At 35.6% G+C, this 26570-nt stretch overlaps 1 protein-coding gene across 1 annotated transcript in view; it reads right to left on the minus strand.

Annotated features, from left to right (window-relative positions):
- Positions 1–26570, minus strand: part of SNTG1 (syntrophin gamma 1) — a 158891-nt gene that overhangs the window by 120325 nt on the left and 11996 nt on the right. Inside the window, exons 3-6 of the mRNA XM_035895882.1 lie at positions 26100–26156; positions 19319–19376; positions 16736–16779; positions 16586–16627 (exon numbers count right to left, since the gene is read on the minus strand). Coding sequence (XP_035751775.1) covers positions 16586–16627; positions 16736–16779; positions 19319–19376; positions 26100–26156 — 201 coding nt within the window. The remainder of the gene's footprint in view (positions 1–16585; positions 16628–16735; positions 16780–19318; positions 19377–26099; positions 26157–26570) is intronic.

Consider the following 26570-nt stretch of genomic DNA (forward strand, 5'->3'; position numbering starts at 1 on the left):
GCACCCGCTTGCCCGTGGGAAGCAGCTAATGAATTCCTTGTGCTGCTTTGCTTGCGCGTGCAGCTTTTGCTTTCCCTATTAAACTGTCTTTATCAACCCATGAGTTTTCTCACTTTTACTCTTCTGATTCTCTACCCCATCCCACTGTGGGGGAGCAAGGGGCTGTGTGGTGCTTAGTTGCCAGACAGGATTAAACCATGACAGTCCTTGTTAAACCTCAAACAATTGACCTCAGGGCATTGATCTAGCCTGTCCAGGTCCCTCTGTAGAGCCTTCCTACCCCCAAGCAGATTGATACTCCTGCCCAACTTGGTGTCACCTGCAAACTTACTGAAAACACACTCAATCCCCTCATCCAGATAAAGCTATTAAACAGAACTGGCCCCAAAGCTGAGCACTGGGGAGCACTGCTTGTGACAGGCCACCAACTAGATTTAACTTCGTTCACCACAAGTGTCCGGGCTCAGCCATCCAGCCAGTTTTTTACCCAGTGAAGAGTACACCTGTCTAAGACATGAGCCGCCAGCTTTTCTAGAAGAATGCAGTGGGAGACAGTGTCAAAGGCTTTACTAAAGTCTGGGTAGATAACATGCATGGCCTTTCCCTCATCCACTAAGTGGTTCACCTGGACATAGAAGGAGATCAGGTTGGTCAGGCAGGACCTGCCTTTCATGAACCCATGCTGGCTGAGCATGATCCTTTGGTTGTCCTGCACATGCCTGGTGAGAGCACTCAGGATGAACTGCTCCATAATCTTCCCCAGTACCAAGGTCAGGCTGACAGGCCTTTTCCCCGGATCCTCCTTCTGGCCCTTCTTGTAGATGGGCGTCACATTGGCAAGCCTCCAGTCATCTGGGACCTCCCCTGTCAACCAGGACTGCTGATAGATGATAGAGAGTGGCTTGGTAAGCTCCTCTGCCAGCTCCTTCAGCACTCTTGGGTGGATCCCATCCAGCCCCATAGACTTGTGAGTATCCAGGCGATGCAGCAGGTCATTAATGGCTTCCTCCTGGATTATGGGGGGTTTATTCTGTTCTCTGTCCCTGTCTTCCAGCTCAGGGGGTTGAGTACCCTGGGGATAACTGGTCTGACTATTGAAGACCGAGGCGAAGGAGGCATTAAGCACCTCAGTCTTTTCCTCATCTTTGGTGGCAATGTTCCCCCCTGCATCCAATAAAGGATAGGGATTCTCCTTGGCTCTCTTTTTGTTGTTAATGTATTTGTAAAAACATTTTTTGTTATCTCTTACAATAGTGACCAGACTGAGTTCTATCTGGGCTTTTGCCTTTCTAATTTTCTCTCTGCATGACCTAACAACATCCCTGTACTCTTCTTGAGTTGCCTGCCCCTTCTTCTAAAAGTGGTAGACTCTCCTTTTTTCCTGAGTCCCAGCAAAACCTCCTTGTTCAGCCAGGCCAGTTGTCTTCCCTGATGGTCTTATGGCACATGGGGACAGCCTGCTCCTGCGCCTTTAAGACTTCCTTCTTGAAGAAAGCCCGGCCTTCCTGGACATTAGCATATAGGGAGTTTTTCATTCATGTGATCTAATATTTATCACAGTATTCACCAACAATGAAAGTTAATCAACAAATATAATAGTAAAAATTATCAAGATTTTTTTTTTTTCTTGAGAAAATCTCTCTTACTGATACACGGGGCAAACTAGAATACCATTTTATGACAGCAGTTCCAACTCAGGCTGCACAACTCAAAGTATACTTCAGACCATAGTTTGACACTACCATAGTTGTAGCTTTTAATTTTTTGCTGTCTGGTTCCAGACCCTGTGTTAAGTATGTAGATACAAACCCAAATGGGGTGCACAGAACAGGGAGCTTTCTCAAACCATGCAAAAGGAACTGCAGGGCAGAATGGTGCACATGCTGAGGATGCAGGACTACACTTCTATTCACAATCTCTTCTGCATGTATCTTGCTACTGGCACTGTTTTACAAAAGTGCAGGGGATGCAGTAAGATTAGCAGTTATAGCAAAGATACCCTACTGAGCCTACCACTAAGCAATTATTCTTAAAAGTGGCAGGTAGAGTTTTATGGCTTCTCGGTATGACACAGGAATTGCATCGAGGTAGCACTTACTCAGTGAATGCTCCAGCTACTAAGGCACGATACAAAAGATCATTTCAGAGCAACATACACAAAGATTCAGGGTTTGATGCTTTTTGACAAGTCCCATAGAAACAAAATTATTCTTGATTCAAAGTGACAACATTCATTTAAGCTAGACCATCAGGTGGTTTCTCAGATAGACAATGTCATACCAGTCATATTCATTCACTGATCCTTGCCCTACCTGTTTTCACAGGCTCATGGCTTTTAAACACAGAGGTACCGGAACATGCAACCTCAAGACTCCTGTGTAAAGCACTGGTAGAAAACTAAGTGTTCTGCCTTTAAAAATAGATAGATTTCATCATGTTTCAAGCCTACCTGCAAAGTAGGCCATTTGTATTAGCTGACACTGAGACATACACAGATTTTCCTTCGTAGGAAATTACTAAAATGATCAGATGTAAGCAACATGAATAAGTGTAATGAGGAGCTAGGAGAAAGAGATTAATTTCACAAATAATTTATTGGAAATATAATTAACTCACACAAAAAATTCCATCAGGCAATAGAGGACCAAATATAGGTCACACAGAGGACACAGACTCTTGTCAGTTCTTTCTTCAATGCAGTTCCAACGTAAAAAGAGAATATTGTCACTCCAGTGATATGTTTACAATCAAGTTGGAAAAAAGAATCTGTTTTTAAACTTTTAAGTCTAACATTTGTGGAATGGAGTACTTACAAGTTTGTCTAAAATATCTCATGACAGCTTTCTGGAAATCTTTACACTTTCTTATGCTCCATAATCAACACTAAAATGTTCAGTAATCTTTCAATCAGAATAGCAATAGACTGCAATTATTGCTTAGTTGTATGTTTATCTTTTCAAAAGTAATAAAGGAGTCCCTCAGCAAAAGCTATCAATATAAACACCTGAGGAAAAAAAAAGATTATGAAAGTAAAAGTCTGCCAGGAAAAGTCTGCAGCATTTTCCTGTTCTTCTTTCATTAACCTTAGCATAATTAATAAATATCACCTATAAAAAATATTGCTGTAAGTGCTTAATATGCATTCTTAGGTCATGTACCCTAATTTGGATTCTGTTTCACTAAGAACTGCACTTACTGGTCATTACTGTTCATATTAAATCATTAGAAGGCCATTATTCCAATACTGAAAGTATGAAAAGCATGGAATTAGAACCTGTTAAAATTTTAAGTCCATCAAAACTGGGAACACCATACCCTGGAGTCCCTGAGGTCATAGGGGACACCACAGGCCTCTGAACTGAAATATTTCATACCATATTCTAAAAAATGAAAAATATTAATTCCATATATAGCTTCCAACTCTAATGCATTATTTACCATGACCTATCAGTATATACTTTGACTCATCACAGCTGAACTTCAGGCTGTTGATTCTAATGCAAATATTGATTCTAATTCCAAAAAATGGGTCTTATTAATGTTTCCAAACCTATATTCCATGGACTACTATTGGTCTGGGACTGTGGTCCATAGAAGAAATAAATACACAAAGATGCATTATTAGCCATTCAGCTCTACATGATATGGAGTTACTCATGGAAAGAAAATATCTATAAAAACACAGAAAAATTCAAAGAACCAGAAGACTCCAACCCAAACTCTTTCCAAGTTTCATGAGCTTTTTCAGCATGTTTATATGTACATGCCAGAGTTCAGAACTCCCTATCTGTTTTCACATTACCTACTCCACATTACTCAGCTACACTAAATGATCAGTGTAGTTACACAGCCTTAAACAGTCCTCTACTTTAAACTCTCACAGCTGTTTCACTTTTTGAATGTTATTATATATTCAGCTGCCAAGCACTTATTATCTTTGCAAGCTAATTCATGAACACTTATTTTTATAATTATTTTTATCGAGTTCCAAAACAACTGGCTAAAAGGAATGAGACAAATCCCTTATATTCATAAGGGATTCATAATACTGAAGATGTTAGAACTACCAGCAGAACTGTTCCTAGTGTGTTGAAACTAAACAGCATTTATTCTACAATTTTTTTAAAGGTATGAAATAGGAAACTTGAATTCTTTTAAGCAACACAAAACTCTAAGACAGTATTCTAACTGCAAATTACACCTCTGTGACACCAATAAAACCATCACCATGTATTTAGGTAAAATATTCAACCCCACCATCAGTCAAATATTATAAATCCATAAGCCTAATTCTGGTTTCAACTAGTTTTATTAACATGTATATTTCACCTTCTACCAATACTACACACTTTCATTACAATTGTATATGTTTGGGTAAAAGTCTCATTGGTATGATAGCTCAGAAATTTACACAGGAACCAGATTTTGTTTGGGATCAATTTCATTGACACTGTCCAAATCAAATATTGACTGAAGGCACTTTGGGATAAATGTGTGTTCCTCTTAATAAACAACACAAAACAAAACTCCTCTGGAAATGGAAGAAGCATTTACCCCACTGTTATCATAGCATCTACTCATTTCTACACAGCTTTGACAAAAGGTTGCACAGCATCCTGTGTGCACTGGTGTGCACAGTCTGATGAATGTTAGGCTATCCCATCAGTCTACAGAGGATTTCTTATTTAAGAGACAAGGTTTTTGGACTTCATAATAATCAGAAACTAACTGTGGCAGTAGGCTATGCTGAGATCATGGTGGGTTTTATTTTTCCTCTCAACTACATGTTACGGAGCATATTCAGAAAAAGCTGTCAACACCTGTAGCACATTAACCAACCTCCAGAGACTTTGCACATTTACCCTCAAGGATCCATGACATAAAAATTCGAAGGTTTTTTTTTTTTTCTTTTAAGCAAAATCTAGGCCATATTTTAATACACAGATAATATGTAGAAATTCCTCCTACTCATCATATCTGCACAATATCCTTGTGAAATCTATCTTTATTATCCATGTAAATAGTATCATTTTAGTGCGTTTTAGTGTAATATGATATAAAGCGGTAAGAATAAGCCAGAACCATAATTTACTAGTTCTCTGTAGGTTACCAACAAATTCTTGATATTGCTATTCTCTACAAAATAATTTCAGATAGCAAAAGATGGGTAAAACCATCTTTAAATGAAAGCAGAGATCTTTAATAAGAGATATTCCCTTGGACTAAAAAAATGAAGATTTTTCAGGGTATAGTACACTATAATATATACCATACTAAATATCCATCACAGATTTCCCTGACACATCTTTAAGCAACTTTTTAATTACCATCCAGTTATCTGAAAAAAGACATATAGGTTATACTGGAATGCCACTTCCTGGTGATAAAAGCTGCCACAAAAACACTAGCTGCTGGATGTAGGCCAGAGCTTCAGTCATGAAATTACTGACAAACTAAATGCGGAAAGCAACACAAAAGGTAATAATATCAATAACTCTTATACAGAACATAAAGATTTTGCTTGTGGCCTGCAGGTATTATGGCATACAGTGCATGATAATGCATTAATTATTCTAGAAAAACTAAGTATATTATATGAGCTAACCAACAGTGTATGAGAATACAACAAATTCCAGCAGATAACCATAAGCTGAATTGAAGAAAAATGTTGTGTATGGCCTCTCAAAACCAATAGCCACATTTCAGGAGTTAGCCAGGAAAACCTTAGAAGAATGACTTAGTCACTTAGGAGTCTCTATCCCCTATACAAAAGTCGCATCAAATATTCAGCATAATGACAAAGACTAAAGATGTCTTCCATGTTACATTAAGAAAAATAAAGTAACATCAGCTGTATTTACAGAATAAGCCATTTTGTTCCATATTTATCTGCATGATTCCTAGAGTACCCAGCTACAATTGGAATAAAGATCACTAGAAATCCTTTTATGAAGGGATACATATTTTTTCTTTTGCTAGAAGACATTATGCTAAAGCCAAAAAGCTTCAGATAGAAGCTTTTACATTTTCAAAAATAACTTTTTTTTTAAAGTAAGAGTAAAACTCAAAGTAAAGTTGAAAGTGGAAATGTTTGGTTTTTTTTTTTTCTAGTAAGCTGTAACAGAAACTTGACAATAATTTGGAATTAAGGTCTCCAAATTTTGCAGGTAATGTGTGCTCCTCAATAGGAGGAGATAATGCCAATCAAATTATCCATTTTAAAACATATTGCACTTTTTTTTTATTATTACAGGAATGAACTTGAATGGTCTGAGTTTTCTAGTCGTGATTATTAACAAAACAATGAAGCTGCTCACTTATCTATTAAAAATGTTAGAATCCCCTACTCCTTCCGTCAAACTGTTCCCACACTTCAAATTTGCCAGAATACATGCTCTCACAGTTGAATTCTATATGAAATTTCCAACACAAGTATTGTATTTATGTATGCAGTTTGTGAAAAGGTCAATAGTAATACTGAAAATGTATACACTTTGCTGAACTACATAACATATCAGCTATAGCTATTGTTTCTGTTCTTAATGCTTGAAGAGTGAAAGTCATCCAGTTGGCACAGCATTTTGATGTACATTCTTAATTTTTAAAATATTTTATGAACAAAGTTAGGTCTAAGATTGTTGAAAACATGGCTTGAATATTTTGTCTGCCTATCTGACTAAGCAGAGCCCCAGCTCCGTGGGAAAAAAAGAAAGATCAGCCCCAGAATAAGAGTTTGCTCACACTAATCCCATTGCAAGTCTGGGGTCAAACACACATCTAGTGGCAAATTTCACATTTACATATTCAATATAAAATTTGCTGTTGGCAAATATGACCTTAACATTTACTTTTCATGAATAGTCACACTAATCAAGCACCAGCATATAAATGCTCATGAGAAATGAATACAAAATGGTCTTAAATAGTTTGAAATCAAATTTTAATTCTAAATTTGAATAAATATTAATGTACAGGCCTACTCCTATTTGTTCAGTTCTAAATGTTATCAACTTCACAATGACATAAAGAATAATTCTTGGACAAATTTGTGTTTGAAGTAATGTTTTAGATCAATATATGCAGTTAACTCTGCTAAGCTTCTCAGCAGCTCAGAATCTAATCTCTGAGAATCTCAGCCCTATCTCTGAGAAATACATTTTAGTACTTCAGGGAACATGTAAAAGTTTTCAGCTGAGAAAATGCATAAGAACATACTTTCATGCCATTTAATTCAATGGCATGCCTATCGCAGAATAATTGTACTGCATCTAGCCAAAGTTGAGTTCTTCATAAATATTTGTAAAAAAGAAAGTCCCCAATTTAGTAAAATACTTAAATTCATACTTTTAGGCAAACACATACGTATTTTGCTGGACTGGGATCTAACACAGTTTTCCTGTAACATGAAATTTTTGCAAGTAATATTGCCTCAACATTTTTAGGCTCATTTTCATCAGCATCTTAATTTTAAGGGTCTTGGCAAAACTCAGTTTAGAGGTACTCACACTGCATATTAATTAACTGGAGGATACTTACATGTATTTTGGAAAGAAAAGAGATTAACATATAAAGACAAGGAAGTAAAAAAGTGAATTTGTATTTTAGCATAATCATGAAAATGCGCTGAATTACGAGTTTAATCAGTTTATAGCATGAGGTCTTCATGACTTTCAAAGTTAAGCGTAAATCTGATATATTCATCCAAAATTATCAGGTTATTTATCCCATTGCAACCCTTATTTTACCTTTTCTTATTTTCCTAATTAGGCAATAACTCCACAGAAATCCATTCTTGCCAGCAGTTAATTACCATTTGAGATTATAAAATCTTATAAAACCATAATGTATAGACTTATATAGAGTGGATGTGTTTTCTGAAACAAAAATTGCAACATCAACAATAAAAGAAAAACAAAATGCTATGTAAAATTCTGTTTCGTTGCTGCTAAGTGAATATGTCAGAATATCACAAATGAATGCACAAACTATAGGCCTCACTTTTTGAAAGTGTAGGCCCCTCAAACCATAAAAAGTTTGGTTTTACAATTATCACTGTGCTGCCAGTTTCTACAAAAATTCAGAAAATACGCAAAACAGTGCTGATGCTACGTAACTCAAAGCTACCTAAGAAACATCTATACAGAAAGATGATTCAAAAAAAAGCACACTCCCATTCAGATAACACTTTCCTGTTGAGATATGAAGATTTTGGGTTTCACACCTCCCGGGATATTAAAAGCTGTAGTTGTAGCAGTAAAAGTAAAAATTCAAATGTCTTGGTATTGCCAAATTCTGAAGCTCCCCATTTTAACTGGAAAAAAATAATACTTTGTCTCACAGATTTGTCGTTGTTGCCATTGTTGTGCAGGTGATTCATTTTACTCTAAAACCTCACTTATTGATTGATGGAAAGATCCTTATACTGTCTGTAAAATCTTGTAATCTTTCAGGGTGAAAGATGTTTAAACAAAATATTTCATCTGTTAGCATTCATTATTGTAAGTGCTAGTTCTCACCAACGTTTCTCTCTGCAATCAGTAATTCAGAAATAATAGATGATGACCTGAAGTGCACAAGGGATTCTGAAAGTGTTTTGTATTAGATTTTTCATGCAAATATGACTGAACAAAAGATGTCAAAAAACCCTTAAGACGGCTGAGGTATGGTGAAGATTTTGTGAAACATGTCTGTCTACCCATTTAGTATGTAAATACATTCTACTCAGAATAGTATAAGAAGGGAAGGCATTTCAGTATTTCAAGGAATCTAGAAATATCCCCAGTACTTTCTATTGCATACCAACACAGTAAAATATGAGAGTTTTTTGATGTAGAGCATTCCCTTGAACTTTCCTTTTAGCAGGTCAGCATAATTAGAACCTTTGAAATACTCTGAATCAGTACTGGCTTGACAAGGGCATGTGAAGTGAAACAGAGCTATGTAGATTTGCTAGACCTCATTTAAAGATACCTGTTATTATGCCATTTCAGCCTGAGCACTGACAATTTCCTATTTCGCTCAGAAAAGTACTAACAGCCCAGGGAGGCAGCAACACCTGCAGGTCTCTGCACTAAAATCTAAAGAATGGGTAACCTTTGTAATTTTTGATGAATAAAGAGGTTTTTTCCCTCTGTAACCACACCTGCACCAAAGTTTTTCTTGTGATCTATGAACCTCTTACTACTGCAAGCCATTTTACCGGCCACAGTCTTGCAAAACGGCTAACGGGAAACAGGCAGTACCAAAATGAAGTTGTAGAAAGAAACCAGTACTATGAGGGGAACACTAAGAAAAAAAGTATACATCTAGAAATAGGCCCAGTACTGACAAACAGATACCAAAACACCAGTACCATACTGTACCATACTAGTGGTTGAGAAGTATGGGGTGGGCCATCTGGAAACCTCCATGTATCTGGCTGGAACAGTCCAACATTGGATACTATTGAAAAATATACAGAGTCCATTCTCCTTTCCTCTTCCTCCTCCACCGAACAAACTGTCAAAAGACAAAGACCCATTGTAGAGGAAAAAAAAAAAAAAAAGACCTAAAAATATGTACAGGTGTTAGATAACCCCTGATAAAAAGTTTCTTCCTGGCACCCATCTGATTTTACTATAGCCAGAACAAAGACAATTCTGAAGAGTTAAATCAGGTATTGTAACTGCTGGAAAAACGTCAGAAGACTCTATGTGTGTGCACATTTGCACTTCTTTCAGCACACCTCTTATTTACGACTCCTTCTGGCTAGCTAGATCAGTACACATGCTCTATTTTGTTCAGTGTGCTCTCTTGGGCCTATGTCAAGCCATAAGAAATACAGAGGTTGCCTTTTAGAGGTGAACATTTGCTTTCAGTCTATACCACTGGTTGTTACCTGTTCAAAGAAAACACTGTTGCTGTCAGTCAGACAGTATTTTCTAGTCCATATGGGTAAATGAAATATTTTTAATAGTGACCAGGGAAGATGATTTTCTTGTCTATAGAAGGTTTCATTTTTCCTACGTTAAATTTGAGTGTTTTGTTTGTGTTTATTTCCTCTGCCTTTTGGAGGCTTTTGATGCTCTCTGTGCTGTTCTTGTCTACTGTCACTAGATTATTATGGAGTAGCTTGTGTAAGTAAAACAAAAAACAGAACACTTAGCCAAAGTGGACTATGCCTTTTCAAATATAAACCACACAGAAACAGGTTTAAAATAATTGGGACTCTGGTGCTTTACCAGAAAGCCAGCCCCATTTCTTATTTCTTAATTATTGTAGAGTATTTCATCTATGCACAGCAAAGAAAAGATGGAGTCCCTGTACTAAAGTCAAACTGAGGTATAGCCCCACAACTGGAAGATGCCGTGCAGAATGAAATCTTTCAAAAAGTCTTCTGGAGGGTAAAACACACACATGTACAAACAAATATGAAAATATTGCTATTTGCTTCCTAAGGAAGCAAAGAAATCCAAGTATTTACAGTAAAATATCAATGTAAACAAGGTCAAAAGCAACGCATGTCTGATGGCACACACTTTAAATCTGCTGCTCAATTGTCTCTTTTCTTTGCAGCTCAGGCTTTCAGTGTTAATGATAGCTGCATGACAAAGGAGGAACAAATGGCAGTTATTTGAGGGATGTTGCACCGTAACTGGTGATTCAATCTTTCACTCTATCCCTAATGGATTTTTGCTTTGAGGACCACAGCTGTGTAATAAGGAATTAATAATATTAATCATATAGACTTGGTATTATTCATGCCAGCATACTCTAACCCCGTCTATTAAAACTTAGTAGTACTAATGATTAGTTCTAAAATATGAAATCTTAATAAAATGACAAATATATCTACAGGTATTTTGAGAAAAAAAAATTAAATTAGGAAGACAAACAATATATTAATGTATTTTCAAAGTCTAACATCATAGTGCTTGAATAAATTCAAGCCTTTACTGAGTTTGGCACAAAAATTAATTATTTAAACACTAAAAAAACATAGCTAAAACCAGATTAAAAAAGCAGCTGAATACATGTTAAGAATACTGCTCAAGGATCTATCCCAATCCAAGGAATTTCCACCACTCAGGAAAAAACAGTAAACTATTTAAAACTGCTAGGCTCTTTTCCACTGGATGGACACTTATTTCAAATCAATGCTGAAATATTTGACAGCTTATTATTAGCTCAAAATTTCATGAGAAATAAGAACATTGTAAATACGTTCAAACAGATGTTTTCATTAATTGCACCCGGGTAGTTAGGTTGTTTTCCACTTGATGCACACTTATCTCAAATCAGTGCTGAAATATTTGACAGTTATTATTAGCTCCAAATTTCATGACCAATAAGTACATTGTAAATACATTGTAACAGATGTTTTCATTAATTGCACCAGGGTAGCTACGGTGACATTAGCACTTTTTTTATTACCCAAGTCTCAAATAGAAAACAGCAGCCGTATGGAAGAAGTAATAACTTGGTCTCTTCTTCTAAAGGAAATATTTGATTTCCAAAAAGTTTACATTTCACTTTCAAATTCAAAAGTTACAAATTACAGATTGATTATGGTCTTCTCTTAGAAGTGCCGACTATGCAGCTTCAATATAATATGAGAAGGTGGTAATCTGTACTTGCGGGTTGCTGTTACCACTGTCGCCAAACACCATAATATTAATGTAAAGATCCTTTTTTATAACAGAGTCTGAAGTACTTCATATAATTCAGTGAGCTAAACCTGATAATAGTCTAGGTCTCTATTTCACAGTTAAGAAAACAAAGATAACATAAAAACATAATTTACCAAAAGACATATCTGCAAAGTCAAGATGGAGTGAGATTTCAGATCATTCGGTTCCCAATTCTGTCTTACAAATACAATATACTTGTTCTTCTGATTTAAAACATTTATGGAAAACATTAACAAAACTATTCATAACGGGCTTTAAAAATCAGTTTGAATGAAATCACAGTTTTAAAACAAAGAATCAGAGTTTCATCTGCTGCACATGATTGCAGTTAAGCAATAACAATCCCTGTACTGCCAGTTGCATAGAATGTATATGACTCATGGAGAGCTAGCACGGTTACAGCCCTGCTATGAATGCAGAGAAAAGGGGGAAGCAAAAGATACAATGCAGTGCGTGTGGACATGCCACATCAAGTCATTCTGATGGAAAAAGGTGTCTTGTGCAAAACGCAGCTAATGGTTGAATTGAAACATGGTGCTACATATTGTAGCTGGTGCTACATATTGTAGCTAGTTCTACATAAAATCCACCAAAGTCTAAATATCTATGCTGGCTTGATACCTACCTACCTCTACATGAGCTTTTCCTGTGGCTTTTCAAGGAATGCACAAAGGCCACATTAACTGGCACATACGAACTATCATTTTTCATTAGAAACTTCCCTAAATTTCCCCAAATACAAAAAATAAGAAATTATTTCATATCCATGTTCATTTAATTCTATTTTTATTTCCTAAGAGAAAAAAACAGATGCTAAGATCCAAAGAAACCCCAGTGATATATAACCATAGTTGCTGGTACTGCCTGAGATGCTTTATTCACGACGTTACAACAGAGACATAACCTTAAACATATCAGCATTCATTTGACTGAAATTATTCCTTCTCTGTGGGACCAAGATGCTTTGGGGCACTATAATCCTGGAAACAGTAAGAGCAGTAGATCCAACACAAGATTTTTGGTAGTATACAACTGAGTTGACTCGTACTCTCCTACTCCAAGTCACTCAGAGGGAGAAGGGAAGTAGCTCACAGCAGGGCCTCTCACTCTCTCCCAAAATTTTGCCCATTGCTAATGGTGTCGTGGCTAGACCCAGAACCACCAAAAATGTCCAGATGTGCTACAAGAACAGCATTATGTTTGTGATTGCCTACGTATCTTTGTTTTATATTTGCACAATAAATGGATGCAAGGGCTACAGATACATTAGTGTCCAGACTACAGATACATTCATGTCCAGCCTTTGGAATAATCATATCCATTGTGAGCCCTTAAAAGTCTAGGCACGTGTATTGACCAGTTATGCATTGTTGGACCATATTAATTAGACAGAAGCCTAAACTTGTAGATCTATCTATGCATAGTCCTAATTTAGCCTTTAAATAAAGTCTTGTTGTAAAATGTAAAGGAGAGTCTATTGGAAAAGGAATAATTAATAAATCCAGAATAGAAAGAGCACAAACTCATGTAAATTAACAGATATAATGGACTCTCCTTACCTCCTGCTTTTTGGAGTCAATTTGCCAGTATGACATTTGAGAGATATTTTTAAAGAAAATTTCTAGGTTTTTTTTTTTTCCTCAACCTCCTCACATGCTGATACTTCACCACAGAGAGCGTGTATTTATTTTATCATAGGAGAGCACTAAGACTGAAGCAATGTTATGTTGTACTCAGACAGGAGTCTTTACAACCCAAGACAAAAAACAAGCTGACATTCAGCCTTTGATAGAAACTCATAACATGCTGTTATGATATGAGTAATATTCTCACCTTCTACAAGCACAAAACTAAGCTCAAAATTAAGTGATTCACCTAAAGCTAAAAAAATCAGGAGGGAACTGCATAGAGGCTTCCAGTAAGGTACACTAAGAACTGGCTAAATCTACCTATCCAGTCTTAAAAGTCTTATCTATCATCTATCTGCCTACCTACGTATCTACCTATCTATTTACCAGATTCAGGCTTCAGTTTATAGTATATTTCTTGGGTAACAGGATCTCTGCATCACTGAATACTCCATCACCAGATCTCATTAACTAATGGAAGACAGAAAAGACAACAAAGGAGTACCCACAGGTGTTATGCCAACTAAGTTCATTATATATTGGGGAAAGTATATACTACTATACTACTATGAAAGATGGCACTAATTTGATTAAATTACTTAGTTTTGAAATTAAAATAATTTTATATGTGTAATATAGTTACCAGGAAAGCACAGTGAAATACCAAGGCCAACTAATCATCAATGTAACGCAACAGGCTGCAGTGATTATGTCACAGGCCTTTTCATTGCAGAGTTATGAAGATATGACATATGCTTAAAACGTTTCTGCAAGCAGCAAGAAGTTTTGGATCTAGAAAAAGAATGAACACTCACAGGATGCACACTGCAGATGCAAGTCTGAATGGGTCTATGGGTATCTTCAGCTTTACTCATTGAAAACAATTCCATGCTAGTTTACGATTAATACTTTATGAGACATTAAGACAACCCAAAACACTACAATATTCTCAAATAATGTGATACCTGCTAATTCTTAATTACTTACACAAAAAATCAGCTCTGAGCTCATGTACCTTGCATAGCCATTTGAAAAGTACCTAGATGCAATAAGGATTGAAAATTGTTTCCACTACTGTTTGACTCCCTGCTGTGAGGAACTATGTTCCACACACTTCCTATTTTCTCTGTTACCTTGAGATTACAGCTACAGATCCTATATTTGATAAAGACCTTGCAAGACAGAAGTGCTAGAACAACTCAAACTGCAAAGGGCATGCTGCAGACAAAATCACACCTATAACTCCTGCTGGCAGACCAGAGGATGTACCTGCCCTTTACTCAGGGCTATGCCTAAACCCACAGATTACTGCACAATGCATAACTGTATCTATCATTACTATAGCAGGCTTTACAACAAATTTACTCCACAAATATATAACATATGATAGTGAATGTTTTGAACAAAAGAGTTTATCAGAGTTCATTTACTTTGGTTTTTATATTTATTTTATAGTTTATATTTGTAACTCCTCTGCATGTTTTAGTTTGTAAAATGTCATATGGACATTTTGTCTTAAATATCACTCAATATTTACTATTATATCTTAAGAATTATTCTTAGTTAGAATAAAGACTTAATTTAAAATTTATCTGCTTCTTAAAAGTCATATGGACATTTTATCTTAAATATCACTCAACATTTACTATTATATCTTAAGAATTATTATTAGTTAGAACAAAGACTTAATTTAAAATTTATCTGCTTCTTAAACCCCTAAAACACTTGTACACACACAAATGCACATTCAAAACTGGTAAGAGATACTTTTTTATTATTATTATTTAGAGAGAATTATCTATAAGGAATTTCAGAAGCAGCTTATGTTCAACAAACAAGGTATAAAGCAAAATTTAACGTGTTGACACTTACTACTCTATGTCAACCTGCATCTTTTGGCTTTTCCAAAATCTCTTTTTTTCCATGAAAGTATTTAAAGCTGATCATAAAAAGCCAACGGATTTATGTTTATTGCAATGGTTAAGAGATTGTTTCAGAAAAAAGAAAAAAAAACAACTGGTGTTTTTACCAGTTTTCAGTATGCCTTTGTGTTTGCAAATCTACACTTTTAGTAATAACTTTTTCTCATGTATTGAAATTCCAACAGCTTATTGAAATCCCATTGTGAGATTTACCATATTAACACATATTAAAACAAACAATTGTGGCAAGCTTATAAAGGATTAAAATCTGATCACTGTTGCACGATCAAAGCTTAAAAGTACTATAAATACAAGTATTAGCCTGGGTATGATGTAAGCTCTGAAGCATGACTTGCAGCACAGATTTCCAACACGAAACCAGTGCACAAGAGCACTCTGAAAGGAGGAATAGTGCAAGGATCTAATCTAATGTCAGCCTGCACTAACTTGTTTATCAGAACTTCATCTTTATTCACTCTTGCTTTCTACACCTGAATGGGATACGTTCCATGATCTGACACATAACAGAGTGCTGTACGAAATGTAGAGCATCTTTGACTCGGCAAAGTAAGTTTTAGAAAAGTGAACTTTCAAATACAACATGACTACATTATTTTTAAAATGCAGGTAGAAATTCTATGAAGCTACAGAGGATTTAAAGCTAATTTCTTCGGTAATCTGATTTCTGGCATTCTTTTCTGAAATACAGGTTTTCCTACTTCTGAAAGTACTTAAGAAGAGTTAAAAAGTCAAATATAACAAAAGTACATGGTACTTTTAGCAAAGCTGACTTACCAAGGGAATCAGCCTACCATAGAACTATCAGATATGCATCTTCTCTAGAAGGAATCTCCTTAATACAATTATTTTAAAACTGTACTGATAACAGCTTAACTGAAGGAGAAGAGCACCCTCATAAGTAACAGCCAGAGAATGAAAGGCAGACAAATAGTTTTGTTTCAATTTTTAAATAGGATTAAAACCAACCAAACAAGAAATCTCCAGCATAGTGCAAATTACAGCTTTTAAAATTAAAATGACCTCACACAGCCAGAAAGGTGTAGCACTGTTGGAATTTGATAGCTATAAGCCAGAAGAAGAAATGCTGGAATAAGTACAGTTAAAATCTGCATGATAAGATAATCACCTTTAATATAGAAAAGCGTATCTGAGAACAGCAATTACAACAAACGTATGAAGAAGAGATTGTACTAAGATGTTAGTTGCTTGCTATGCTAGAAGGTGCAGTCATATTTATTTAGGAATAACAATAATAGAACTGATACCAGAGAATTGCTATCAGCGTACACTATCATCTCAATAACTACAAAAGACAAAAAGTAGACTAAAAAACAGAAAAGCTCACCACTTCTTCATGCCTGCATTTTCTCACATTAATTCCATTAATCTGTTATTAAAAAGATAAAGAAAAGACTTACTCTACATTTCATAAGTATAGATTTCATTTCATTTTTTCTAGAAAAATATAAACAAAAGAACTTGCGATTTTACTTACCTGTAGAATTGCATCTCCTATAAAGAGCAAACCTGAAAGTTCCGCTGAAAACAGAAAGCATATTTTTCACTCATTTTGTACAAAATATCCTACATTTTGTGTGCATGTATTCCTATTTAATTCAATGTTTTTACATAATCTTTCAAAAATTTAAATAAAAACCTAATAAAAGCCACCCCATACAACTTCCAGATAATTTATTTGTTTGTTGGTTTTTTTTAATCCCAAAACACTGGCATATCAGTGTTACAATGAAAGAGTCTACCTAGGCCAAGTACAAAACTATGAAACATCTTCCATCAGTCAGTAGCACCTTTCAGACCATTATGGTGAGGTATGGCACACTTTTCTGAATAGAAAATGACTGGGTCCTATTTGCCTGTGAGAGATTGTTTCTTATAGACTCTGAGGAAAAAGCAACATGGAGTCTCCAGAACTACTTATGAATGACATATTTAACTTGCAAGCTTTTACCAAAGATCCTGCATCTTTGATCAACTCACTGGAGTATTTATGCTTGATAACATGTCATGTGCTGAAGAGCTACACAATCAGTAAATGTACAAAGTCACCATCCAAACTGAATCTGATTTTTAAAACAAAGATGTAAATCACAAGGGAATTTACAAAGTCTAATTCTACAGTTGCAATTTTTAATATTGTGTTGTCTTATGGAGCTATCTAATGCAAATATACTTTATAAGTACACAAGATATATAACAAAGATTATTTAAGAGTCTATAAAGAAACAAATAACACCTAACATGAGAACTAAGGGATGTTAACAGTTTATATGAGTTTGTCTATAGTATTCCACAACATCACAGATGGTACTGCCTAGAAAAGACTAGCATTGGACTTGATCAAAAAACTTTAGTTATTTACATTAGTTATATAACTGGAATCAATACTGGCATAAATTACTGACATAATCAATATTATGACATATTGACATAATATTATTGACATACATTTATTGACACAATCAATATTGGCATAATTATGATACTCAAGTATGTGTTTGAAAGACTGGTCTTATTAGCTAGATGTAACAAAGGATATTTAAATTATTGGAGGATAGACATTCTGATTTATTTTTTTCTTAAATAAACGCGTATCTCAATATTCTTCTTCAGCCACTGGGCTTGCATGTACTAGCACTTTGTACATGACCTAATTTGCTAGCCTAAGCACCTTAGGTCCATCTCTGGCTTTAAGAATTGCATCAGCTGTCACATTCTTGTTTAGAGATACAAAGAAAGAGATGGAGTCAATTGGGAGGAGGGCAGAACCAAGCCTGCAGAGCTTTGATGTACAGGCTCTGGGTCAAACAGCATTTTCTGTATCAAAGGTCCCTAGTACAGACACATGGCATGACACTTTCTACACCACAAGACAGTAGTCTCCTACACAAGAGATGTCCCTCAAAACTAGTTCTCTAAAAATCAGCAGTATTTTTATTGAAAGCGGTAATGGAGATTATATCTCAGCTAGGTATTGAGGTTAGAAATAATGCATCAGCTACTGCAGAAAAAAAATGACAAAATAAAAGAAAAAAGTGCACACTTTTGTGTGCTCAGTTAAACTTAAGTCTATCTTTCTTATTTTTCCTGCAATGCTTAATAGCATTTTAATAGCTAGTGTAGGTAATACATGCCACATTACTATGTATTACATACTTATGTGTATACTGAAAACAACAGAGTCATGAGTATAACTTCTTAAGGTTAACCTTATTGCCTTCCTTAGGGGCTCATTCCATGCTACTCTATAGCCTCCCTACATAAACTCTCATATCTACGTTTCAGTTCTCAATCCGCTGATTCCCCTGTACCTCTCTTTATCTGTGTGGGTGAATATGAGATTTTTTTATGCTGGCACATGTTAGTTGTGCAGAAGCAGTATCCTAGAATGATTGTATTACAGATAGAGGGAAAAGCTTCCAAGTTTACATTTCCGACCTTTCACAAATGTACACAAATATACACAAATATAACAGAGATATTAAATACACCATACTAGTACTGATTCACAATCTTCACCTCTCATCAATGTGTACATTATGAGCCGTTTGACCATTATCCATCCTCCTAGCACATATTATATCGTTCCAGTAAGTTCAAAACATTGCCAGTTATAAAAAATACAGACATTCAGCACCAGCTCTGCTTGTATTAAAAATAAGTATGTTTAAGACCTTATGCAGTACCAGTTTTGCTATGTATGAGTTGCCGCAAAGGCTTACACAGCACAGCATCTAATGCTGAAATATCATTGGGGTGTTATCAAGGTTCTGCCATTACCCACCTCTCTCTGAGTACGACCCTACTAACCAGCATAAAAAGACATGCATTCTCTTCTTGTGTTACCATGCTTTAATGGCTAAACATTTAATCTGCTACAGCTTCCTGGCAATAACCATTTGGAAACAAAAGACACAAAATAATTAACTTTTCTTAAATTTGTTAAACATTTTTATGGTACACCAACAGTGTCTGTTTAACACTCCTGAAGAATCTCAAGACTCAATGCACCTTGCCTTAAGGAGCAAGTCAAAACACAGCATACTAATCTGACACCCACCTCTTTGCTCTTTGGAAATCTTAGAAATGACCACTGGAATATTATGTTCTGCTCCACCCTGAAAACAGAATAAATGGCAATTTCATCAGTCACTGGAAATATCTTTTTGCTTAAAATTATATTTTACCCTTTCTCGAACTGCAGTTTTCAGAGAGACTGAGAAAATAACTCTGATTCTGCATTTCCTCTTTTTTTTCTTTTTAATAAAAATTTGATTAGGATTAATTCCTAATTGACTCTCATAAAGAAGTTCTCAGTTGCCATCATCAGCTTAGGAAGTGAATCAAATGTTGTTCAAAACTCTACAAAACTTGAAGAACCAGTTTCGGTGAATTCTGGAGAGCTTAATGTATGAAATCGTGCCTTACAAAAGCAAAATGGCCATCCCACTACAATGGCAGCCACGCTGTGACCACTTAGTTTTCATGCTGGCAAGAAACAGGTAAACAAAACCCCAAGAAAAGCTAGTTTGGACTTTTCATCTCAAAAGCAGCCTTTATTTGTTTCCGTCTCTGTCACAGGAGCACAAAGAGTGAGCAAAGCAGTGGGATAAGCAACAAGGAATGGAAAAAGAAACATTAAGAAATGGAACAGTAGGTGTTCAATAAATGGGGGGAACTAAAGGAAAGCTGGACTGTAATTCAACAGTTCAACGGTAATTCAGTGCTGTTGCTTTATTCAATTTATCCTGTTGGGACTGGAAATGTTCATGGTGCTTAAGAATAAAGTATTAAAAAGAAACCTTAAATAAAAAGGAAACTCAATGGAAGAGAAAGACAAATATACACAGAGACATAAATATTTTTTCCTCTGTAGAGAACATCAAAGTGTAAGCCTGAATGTAACCTGTACGAATTCAGATAAACAGAAATGACAGTATGCCACACTGTCATTTTGCCTAGGAATGCTGGTTAAAGGTTTGCTTACTCTTCTTTCAGCAGCCAGATTTTTCTTTGGAAACCACAGCTTTCCTAGGTCTAGGCATCCAGTGTTGAGGTGTGGAAAGGACAGACAGGGATATTTTGATGGTCTAAAGAACAGTACGTACCCCTTCTTTGTGCAATAACCAATTGTTTAAAACTGAACAGACTCCTGCACTCAACAGCTGTTTCGGTCGGACTAAAGATGAATTTCCTGTGAAACTGTAGAGTTTTCAATAGGAGTAAAATTCCTTCTGCTAGGGGCTATCAATGCAAATGGTCCTAAAAACACTGAGTTAATAGGGATCTTAGTAATATTACAATTATATGTCTACAAGAAAAGTTTGTAGAACTTCTGTAGGCTTTGCAGAAGATGAGTGTTGACAGGCACAGAACATATTGATATTTGTAGCATGGACTGAGTATTCACTCCACAAAGAACATGAGGCTACCTTCATTTCAGTCAGGCTTAGAGATGTATTCAGACTAAATAAATTGTAGCATTATAACTTGTTGAATATCTTTCAATGGTTTTCACCAGAGGAACAGCAACAGTAAAAGTTAGCTTCACTTAAGATAATCAGGTCAAGCTCACTAAATTTAAAAGGCTTAACCTACACCCTCCAGATTTTTCCTCAGTCACACACACATTTAGTGTGCCTCCAATGTTTCACAGAGATTGCGCTATCCAGTACATTTGAAGCTCAGTGAAGGAGTGTAGGGTTTAAAGCTCAGCATAGCTAACACAGGTCCTTTTTTTCTCAGTAAAATGGCCTCCCTCCCTCCTTTGACTCAGCTCTCTGGTAAAGGGGGAAATTACTGGTTTTACTAAGCCAGCCTGCAATGCACACAACATGATTATTCCTCTCTCACTCAGTATATCTACTTATATCTATTTACACTGCAGATTTAAAGAAGCATTCAGTAATGTCCTACTGAAGCAAATGATCTCTCACTGAATCCCAGTCTGGCCAGTATGAATGATTCCTTTTAAATTAGTCATGGGAGGTGTTGCCTGGTATTCTAAGAAACAAAAATTCAAAACAGGAAAGAGAAAACAGTTGGCCACCTATCTATACCCAGTCATCATTAGCAATTTGCAGCAAACTAAGAAAGCTGTATATATTCTGCAACATCTTGTTGAATACTACTTCAGATTGACACTGCAGCCTTGCATACCACATCCTCCATATTTGATTCTCTGTCCTGTAGAAGAAGAAGTGTATGCGTGTCTAAATTCTGTGTTTATAGGCTCAGAAGATACTCTACTGAAGAAAGCTCTGGGAACAGAGGCCACTTTTCCACTGCCTTAAATTTTCCCTCCCTCTAGTGTGGACATGTAGTTATAACCTCAGACCAGAGGAGGGAACAAAAATATGTCAGGTAATGGTGTTGAAGACTTGACAGCCCAGACCTCTACCAGACTCTTAACACCGATGTTTGTAGTGCAAATTTTCTTTGTAATTTTTCCTTAAGCAATCAAGGATGAGTCTGGAATAAAGGTTTCTGCCCACCTGCAGAGGCAGTCTTGCTAGAAGAGGCAGAGGAAGCTCTAATCTCTGGCAGCTGTTTAAAGCTCACTATCCTGGATGCTGGCCATTATTGGAGGGAGGTCACCCACAGCTCCTTTCAGAGTGTCACAAGATACAGTTCTAAAGATTTTTTCTTATCCCAGTTTTTATGTATGGCCATTTTTTTCTGAAGTTTTAGTCATATGAAAAATAGGGCAACTGAAACTAGTAACTTTTATTGACAAATACTGGCTTTGTGTTTGTCTCCAAGTATGACAAGAAAACTACTATTTTGTTTTTCTAAGCACAGAGTCTATAAAAAATCCGACCAATCATTGCACTTCAATATCCTCAGAGTTAGACGATGTAGGGAACATTTTTATTTCATACCAAAAGGCAACATTTGTTCCGCTAGTGAAAACGGGATGGTTTGTTTTAGCTTTAACATCTAGTGGCACTATATGGCTTGCGTCTATGCGGATAAACTATTTTCCCAACTGAAGAAGGGTGACTTTATAGATGTTGCCTATTGGAAGCAGTCCATGTAAGCTCTGAACTGTGTTTATGGACTGTCTTAGAGATTACTAGTTGGTGTAAGCCAAAACTGTGCCAGGAATCATGTTAGCAATTAAACAATGTAGACAATAATGTGCCAATGTTAAGTGGCATTTTTTAACTTTTCGATACAATAGCATAGCTGGAACCAAAACGCCACTTCCAAGATGCATTCAACACCGCTTCTGCAAGTACACAAGACTTTAAAGATTAAAAGATTTTTAAACTAAAAGCTAGATGATTCATCTATTAATTAAAGCTTTCTAGCCTTTTTTTTTTAATTGTTTCAATTTGAAACAGAAATTCTGTTAATAAAAGAATATCACAGAATGAATGAAAAGGAAGAGAATCATCTAAGTGTGTACCTAAGTGTGAGAAGGACAGGTGCACATGCTTGCTTTAGAGATTTTTTGATTGAGTCAAACTTTGAAATGTCAAACTGAATCTTAGCAGATCTGCAATTCTGTTCATCATTTTAAAAGAATGATCAAAACAGAGGCAGGAAAATGGCACTGTAGAGAGTCCTGGTAGCCAGGAGTCAGCCTGTAACTGCAAACCTTAATTTATTTAATGAACTATCAATTTTATTGCCTACTTCTGCAAGAACACTACACTCCAGTTATCAGGAAACATGATGTTCTTTCAGAAGTCATACACTTACCAGCTTTTTGTGTCAGATCTCAGCATCTCAAACTTGTCAGAGATGTGATAAATGACTGAAATACTACATTGCATTTATGAATTTCTATATCTAACTCCATGGCTATTCCTTCACACACAGAGGTTTATTACTGAGCGTTCTAAAGGGGCTTCAGAAATTAGAAAATAATTCCTTCTGAAGAGTGTTAAACAGATCAGTTCTGTTTCAAATTCAACCACACCACACATTTACCACTAACTTCAATAAAATGAAGTACAGCAAAACACAAAACAGGGGTTTTTTTTGTTCTTTCAAACCTTCAAAGAATGGATTACAAGCAATTTTTAAAGGGCTTAAGTTCAGATCTTGTGCAAAAATCAATCTCACAAGCAGGTTTTTTAAGCAGTTAGCTGAAACTCTGATTTTTATAAATATAGTTGGAGCACCCAGGTTATAACACAGGAAAAGAGTTCAGATCATAGACAAGTCACAAAAGACAACTAGAAATGTTAATTTTGGAACTATTAACACATTTTGGACTATTAATCTTCTGCTCTTCAGGGGAAAAAAAAAAAATCTAAGGGTCCAGAATACTTAAGGTGGGATAAGACACTTCCGAAATTTACTCAAAAGAAAGTTAAAAGGTGATTTGACCGTGTGAGATTTCTGATAGCAAGTGATTGTTTAAGTTAGCAGAAAAAAAGGCATGATAATTCCCTAGAGCTAAATGCCCAAGCTAGACAAATTCATATCAAAGCACAAGAAAATATTTTAAAGTGAGGGTCATTAATCACACCTCAGATAAACTGCATCCTCTGATATACACCACTGCCAGAAAGTAAGTCCTCCAGATAACCCCCATCTTTAAATAATCTAAGAGTAGCAAGAGAACAGGAACTATGGAAGTGCATGGGCTTGTGGGAGATACTGAAACAAGGAGGAAAGGCCGCAGTCCTCCTCACTGCTACAGGGTGACTTGTAGACCTCTACTTTAAGGCACTATTACAAAATAATTACTTTTCTATTCAAAAATAATAATAAATATAAGGCCTTTATTTAAAGATCAGGAATCTTCCAAACCAAAACAAAGTAACAAACGGTTACTCATCTGCAAAAGGAATCATCCCATGATTGAATATTACCTTTTAAAACAGAACACTGGCACTTTTCAGAATATTTGGAACTGACATAGAGACTTCATGGCATACCTAAAAAGTCCGTTTCAGTGAGTCTTAGTAAAGTTTGCCTACCAAACTACAGAAAACATTACTTTGAATTCCAGTTCCAAGTTGTTTCTTACTACTAGCTTAAAATGATAATAGCAGATTATATTGATTAATTATTTGTTTTAGATTGTGTTAGCTATCCAGTTCCTTGTCAATCTTTCTGTTGGATTACTAATAAATTTCTACTCAGCATTTTCATTATCTTATCTACACCGTCTGAGTAAGTCTGAGTTACCTTTGTTGAAAGAGATATCTTTTCTATTTAATTACATCTGCTGAAGAGATTCCATCACCTGATTGTTAGTTGTTCCAAAAATTAAAAAGAAATCAACTATTCATGCCCGAATCTATGTAGCTTCACCTTTCCACTACTTAAATTAATTTTGATCAAAATATCTATGCAATAAAATAAACCTCAATAAAACTCAATATATTTTTATTGTTATTTTTTCCTATTGAAACAGGATCTTATTAAAAAGAACAAAGGTAAATTCCCTTCTAGGCTGAATTTGCAATCTGTTTTGCAACTTCCAAGAATTTTCTTCAGAACAATGAATATCTTGCTCTAAAACTTTAAGATATCTTGCTCCACTAATTTAAGAAAGACCATTGCACACTCATTATTTAATTTATATTTCTCAATGATATTTTATTTTATACAATGTGCCTCCTACTTAAATAATGTGATCTTGAGTTTGTCAGCAATTTTCATTCTAAAAGATAACCCATTATATATACATATAACTAAAAAATTGATTTTAGTGACTCTTGTTGAGATTTGCTCTTCAAACCTCAAAAGTCCTTACTATAACCAGTTATTTCTTAGCCCCAGCTAAATAAAACCTCATTCACCCATATACTTGATTTTACACTGACATGCATTACTTCATCGTTATGCAGTGAACTGTAACCCATTACGATATTGGAGGAAAATAACTTTTGTGATGTTGACTAAACTCATGAGAGACTTTGGCCACAAAATAGCAATTAGTTTTCCTTGAATAGAGGTCTTTGGTGGGTCAAGAAGATAACAGCAAGTGTACCAAGACATATTTTAAGAACTAGTATTTCTATACAGCAATATTCTTATCAATGACAACACAAATGCACATTAATCCCGCTTCTGAGTCACTACTTATAAGGTCAGTACTAGCAGACGTTCACAGGAAAGTCTATAGTCTCGCTTTATATGCATAATTTAAGCCTCTCTGCAGTCATGTGAAGTACACTTCACTTCTTCCATTGCTATCTTGAGACTGAGGACTGCTGTGTTTAGAAGATGAAATTAATGTTGTGTTGTCTACACTGAGATTCAAAACTAAGGTAAGGTTTTCAAAATCATAGATTATGATGACAAAAATTATTATCTCTTCCTCCCTCTCTTCATCCGTCCCTCCCTCAAAAAGAATCACCTACACTTACATATGTTCTTAAAACTTACTGAATAAAACAAAAATATGGTAACATGATAAATTGCTGCCTTTGCTTGATATACAGCAAAATAAATAATATCAGAAAGAAACAGCATTTGCAGTGAATTAATGTGATACCCTTTGTAGGAGAATTGATAATGAACTTATAGGCTGTTCCATGTGACTGCCACTGTAATTTAGCATTCATTAATAACCACTTAAATGAAAGTACTGTTGAACAAAAGTATGATCTATGCAGTTGAAAACACTTTTCAATTCTCATATTAAATCTTGTTACAGAGTTGCTCAGCTTGAATCTTAAGGGAATGATCTTTCCATTGCCTTCCATTCCATAGGGCAGTGTAGTTGCTGCTTGCCTACTAACATCCTGGAATACATTTGCTCTCTTGTTTCTAGTCCTCTAAAACATAGTTTGTCCTCATTAAAAGCCACATTAACTATACACTAAGACACTTTCTGTGTAACGTGGAATAATAGACAAAAAAATTCATCCTACCTTTATACTTAATCCAAATCCTCCTACAGTCTGTCTTCTAATTGTTACTGTTCTTTCCTGGGGAAAAAAAAATAGCGTTTTGTTAGGTTTAATATTTTCTGCCATAACATCTATATTCACACTTCAATAAGTTGTTTCTGTGCTTCCATCCTACATTGATTTCTCTTGTTTTAATAAACTTGTGAGTTCCTGAATGTGAAAATCCCATGAAACCTATGCTGCAGAGGAAAAATATTGTCTGGAAGACAAGCAAAGGTCCTGTCTCAGACAAAAATTAATTTGTTCAGTTCATACCATATTAGCAAGCATTGCAATGCAGTAAGAACAGAACTGTAGAGTTTAACAGTTAGTGCACAATACATGCATTTCAGAGGTCTTAACCTCCACTAGTCCTAAATTGGTCCCATATGCAGACTGAGCACTACATGCTGAGCTGCATAAACTGGACTCCTGTAGCACATTTTCCAATTT

The sequence above is a fragment of the Egretta garzetta genome, unplaced genomic scaffold, assembly GCF_000687185.1.
Source record: "Egretta garzetta isolate BGI_Z169 unplaced genomic scaffold, ASM68718v1 scaffold36, whole genome shotgun sequence".
Lineage (NCBI taxonomy): Eukaryota > Metazoa > Chordata > Aves > Pelecaniformes > Ardeidae > Egretta > Egretta garzetta.